General features: G+C 35.0%; 1 protein-coding gene across 1 annotated transcript; it reads left to right on the top strand.

Annotated features, from left to right (window-relative positions):
• Positions 1-2620, top strand: LOC142620762 (subtilisin-like protease SBT3). The gene has a single exon (XM_075794077.1). It carries the CDS (start codon positions 83-85, stop codon positions 2384-2386), a length of 2304 nt encoding a protein of 767 aa, XP_075650192.1. The 5' UTR covers positions 1-82; the 3' UTR covers positions 2387-2620.
• Positions 2621-4950: the final 2330 nt, after the last annotated feature.

The following is a 4950-nucleotide window of genomic DNA, read 5'->3' on the forward strand; positions in this document are numbered from 1 at the left end:
GAGTATCACGGGGTTCCCATACTCGACTCTATATAAGTACTCCAACTTTGTTATTGTGCTCTAAAACCAAACCCCATTGATCATGGTTTCTCATATTCCCTACTGTGTCTGCCTTATCTTTTTCTCAATCTCTCACCTTGTCTCCACCTTAGCAGAATCTGATAACTATATCATTCACATGGATGTATCAGAGAAGCCCAAAGACTTTGGTAGCCACGAAGAGTGGTACTTGTCCACTCTAACCTCTGCATTAGAAACTTCTAAACTTAGCACCACCAATACATTTTCTACCTCCACTTCCAAACTTATCTATAGCTACACTCACGTTATAGATGGTTTTGCTGCAAGTCTATCACTTTCTGAGCTTGAGGCCTTAAAAAGCTCTCCAGGTTTTGTTTCTTCAATCAAGGACTTGCCTGTGAAGGCTGACACAACTCACTCACCTGACTTTCTTGGCCTTAGTGGCAACTCGGGCTTATGGCCAATGTCAAACTATGGCCAAGATGTCATAATTGGAGTGGTGGATACAGGAATTTGGCCAGAAAGTGAAAGTTACAATGACAAGGGCATGTCCGAAGTTCCTTCAAGGTGGAAGGGTCAGTGTGAATTTGGCACCAAATTCAACAAGTCTTTTTGCAACAAGAAGCTAATTGGTGCAAGGTTCTTTAACAAAGGTCTAATTGCCAAAGACCCCAACGTAACCAATACCATTAACAATTCCACACGAGACACAGAAGGTCATGGGACCCACACTTCAAGCACGGCTGCTGGGAATTATGTGCAAGGTGCATCATTTTTTGGCTATGCCACAGGAACTGCTAGAGGCATAGCTCCAAAAGCCAGAGTGGCCATGTACAAGGCCTTGTGGGATGAGGGTACTTATTCATCTGATATTATAGCTGCCATTGATCAAGCAATTTTGGATGGTGTAGATGTCATATCCTTATCATTGGGCATTGATGGTGTACCATTGCATTCTGACCCAATTGCCATAGCCACATTTGGAGCCTTGAAAAAGGGTGTGTTTGTGTCCACTTCAGCAGGAAATGAAGGGCCTCTTCTTGAGACCTTACACAATGGCATACCATGGGTTTTAACCGTTGCTGCTGGTACCATGGACCGTGACTATAATGGAGTTGTTACTCTTGGCAATGGAGTTCGACTCTTGGGCTCATCTTTGTATATTGGGAAATGGAATTCATCTTCCAATAAAATCCCAATCGTTTTCTTTGATGCTTGTGACAATCTCAAGGCATTGCAGAAAGTTGGGTACAAGATTGTTGTGTGCCAAGATAAGAAAGGCTCATTGTCTGACCAAGTTCAAAATGTTTATGATGCAAAAGTGGTAGCTGCGGTCTTTATAACCAACGACACTGACTTGGAGTTCTACATCCAAACCTCATCTCCAGCAATTTTCTTGAACATGAAGAATGGAGAAACTGTCAAAGACTACATCAAAACCAGCAAGTCCAACCCAAAAGCAAGCCTCGAGTTCAAAAAGACAACTCTCGGTTCCAAACCATCACCAAGAGTTAGTAGCTACAGTTCTAGAGGGCCATCTATAAGCTGCCCATTTGTGCTGAAGCCTGACATAATGGCTCCTGGTTCATTAGTCTTAGCCGCATGGCCATCAAAAATCCCAGTTGCCGATGACGGCGGTTCCTTTCTATATAGTAAGTTCAATATATTGTCTGGTACATCCATGTCTTGCCCACAAGCATCAGGAGTGGCAGCACTATTGAAATCAGCACACCCTGATTGGAGTCCTGCAGCCATTAGATCTGCAATGATGACCACATCGGATGCATTAGACAACACACTCAATCCTATCACAGACCTTGGTTATGATAACCGTCCAGCCAGTCCTTTTGCCTTTGGAGCTGGACACATAAACCCCAACAAGGCATTAGACCCTGGTCTAATATACGATGTGGATGCCCAAGATTATGTGAATGTTCTATGTGGTCTGAAGTATACCAATCAACAAATTCAAATCATCACCAAATCAGCTTCAAATAATTGTTCCAGCAAGTCCTTGGACCTTAACTACCCATCTTTCGTTGCATTTTTCAATGCCAAGCGCTCCAATTCTAGTTTAAAAAGTGTACGAGAATTTCATAGAACAGTGACCAATGTTGGAGAGGGACAGTCAACCTATGTTGCAAGTGTGACACCCATTAAAGAAATTAAAGTCAGTGTCACGCCAGAGAAATTGGTGTTCAAAAACAAGAATGAGAAGCAAAGTTTCAAGCTGAGTATTGAAGGTCCACAAAAGCTGAAAGAGGAGTCAGTTTTCGGTTATCTTCGTTGGGTGGATAGTGCAAGTAAACGAGTGGTCTCAAGCCCCATAGTGGCCACAAGTTTCAGCTCGGAATTTGTGCCATAGACCAAACTTTAATTGTTCTTCTTATTGCTTGTGATATTTAAGCTAAATAAAGCATGATTAATTAGTTTCAAGTTAATCTATTTCTAACCGGTTGGTAATGTGAAGCCAAGGAGAAAAACAAAACCCAGTTGGTGATAAAAACATTTTAGTTTATTTTTATTGGATAGGGCTTGTGTGGCTGTTACTTGTAGCTTGTTACATCATAAAACTATCAATCAAAAGAAGTTTCATACATTAGCATCTAGCTAATACTATAATTATACGTAATATCTTGTGGGGGACAAGTTAATTAGTACCTAACATCCACGTGGAATAAGAAGGTATGGGCAAAGTCAATGACACATGGAAGACAGAATATTGCATAATGAAAATTTTTTATGTAATGATCATCTTTTTCTTTTCTTTTCTTTTTTTTTCCTGGCTTCATCATGTGATTGATTATGTATGATAATGTTTATGAAGTCAAATTCGCACTATCACTAACATCATCACATTATTTGTTTTGTGCTAAGTGGTGTTATGAATGGGGTATCAATTGGCATAATTATTTTTAAGTTGGGTTTACTGAGTTGGTTCGAAATATGACTCATGGAGTTCTGTGTTGTAAGTTTATACTAAGCCATTTATATATATTTAAAAGCTGAAGTGTAGTATTTATTGTTGTTATGTTTCAATTGAGTCACATTATCGCAAATTCGCAATGTCACAAAGTTTTTTTTTTTTCCTTTTTTTTTTGGGGGTTTCCACTTCACACATTCTTTTTAATCAATCTCATTTTCTCTCTCTCAACTCATCACCTTCCCATCAAACAAACAGCTAATGTTTATACTATTAATGAATTTCCATTGAATCCAAATTTCCTTAAATTCAACAATCAATCTCTCTCTCTCTCTCTCTCTCTCTCTCTCTCTCTCTCTCTCTCTCTCCTTATCAAACAAATGGCTTCTCTCCCTCTCAAAACATTCAATTGCTTGCTTCCCTTTGGATTTAAAACCCATTGATTTAATTTTTTATATATAGATTTTGAATTGCTTTCTTTCCACACCTAAAGTTACCAAATTACAACTAGAATTGGAAAGTCCATTTGAGATCAGTTTTTCTTTTTCTTCCCTTAAACTTTTTTGCTTTTCTACTGCAATTTTTATGGTTTGTACTGGATTTTCTTTTCCAAGGTTGTAAATACCATGTTTCTTTTTTCTTTTTTGAATTTTCAATTGATAGTCTATTTCTTTGTATTCATATTTACAATTTTTCTTTACATAATTACGTTTTACCCATTAAATCTGTTTATGCCTAAAGAATTGGAATGTGTTTTATTGATTTAGTACATGATCATTTGCCTCCCATTTGTTTATTTTATTTTCTAAATGGATTTGTAATTTTTTAAGTTAAATAATAAATACTACATAAATTCTTGCTAATTTTCTTTTAATCTCATCTAAATCTATGCTAATTATTAACTTCTTAGGATAACTTGGAAGAGGAAACAAAATATTATGATTGATAGGTATGGACTGTTTGGTGTTCATCCTTTTCTTTGTATTTGAGATTATAACTTAACTTTATATGATTATTTTTATTAATTTTTCAACAAATTATCATGTAAATTACATTGTGGTAAGTTAGACATACTAAAGTTTTTTTTTATAAAAAAAAAGATCTAATCTCTAATTCTTACCATATATCTTCTCACAAAAAAAAAATTCTTACAATTTATAATTTAAAAAAAAATAACTTTGGGATACTTACAATGTTGAACTATTGCATCCATTTTATGACTGTGGACATGCATGTAGTATTGCTTTATGTTTTTCATGGTAATATAAATGTCCATTACTTTGGAATTAAAAAATTCTCTCAATTGAAGCATATACCTCGATGTGATCGCATTCTTAGGAAATTCTGCAACTTAATTCAAATCATGCTAACCAAAAGATATTTTATATATACATATCCAACACAAATAGAATGATTGTGTACAGTCCAACACGAATTAAATCATACTACCTTAGTTAGGTTAAATAAACTTATCTAAGTCTCAAGAAAAAAAAAAAAAAAAAAAAAAACTTAAGCTTATATCTTATATCTTATTTTGAGTTCAATTTGGCTATGATATGTTGCACTTTAATCCATCATACTCCTTAAATATATAAAAATGTGATAGAAATAACATGGGAAATATAATTGAAGAATACAATAGGAAATCAACTAGGCATTTCTTTTGTACTAAAAAAAAATCTTAATTGCATACTATAAATTCCACTATTATAATAATTCTTAAATAATATGTACTTTTTTTTTGAAGAAAAAAAATAAAATGTACTTAAATATTCACTATTAGCTCTTGTAGATATGCAATCTTTTTTTTTTTACCCTAAAGTGGGATTAATTTTCCTCTTAAATTATTTCTAACACACACACACACACACACACACACACACACACATATTAGTAACTAAAAATTCAATTTTTTTTTTTTTTTTTGGGGAGGGGAGAGGGGGCAAGAGTAACCTAAAAGGCAAGAGTTAAAATAGTTAACTTCGACATACAATTTCCCTTTTGGT

This window comes from Castanea sativa, chromosome 1 (genome assembly GCF_040712315.1).
Source record: "Castanea sativa cultivar Marrone di Chiusa Pesio chromosome 1, ASM4071231v1".
NCBI classification, from domain to species: domain Eukaryota; kingdom Viridiplantae; phylum Streptophyta; class Magnoliopsida; order Fagales; family Fagaceae; genus Castanea; species Castanea sativa.

Coding starts and splice junctions, on each gene's coding strand:
- LOC142620762 (XM_075794077.1), top strand. CDS start 83: ATGGTTTCTCATATTCCCTACTGTGTCTGCCTTATCTTTTTCTCAATC.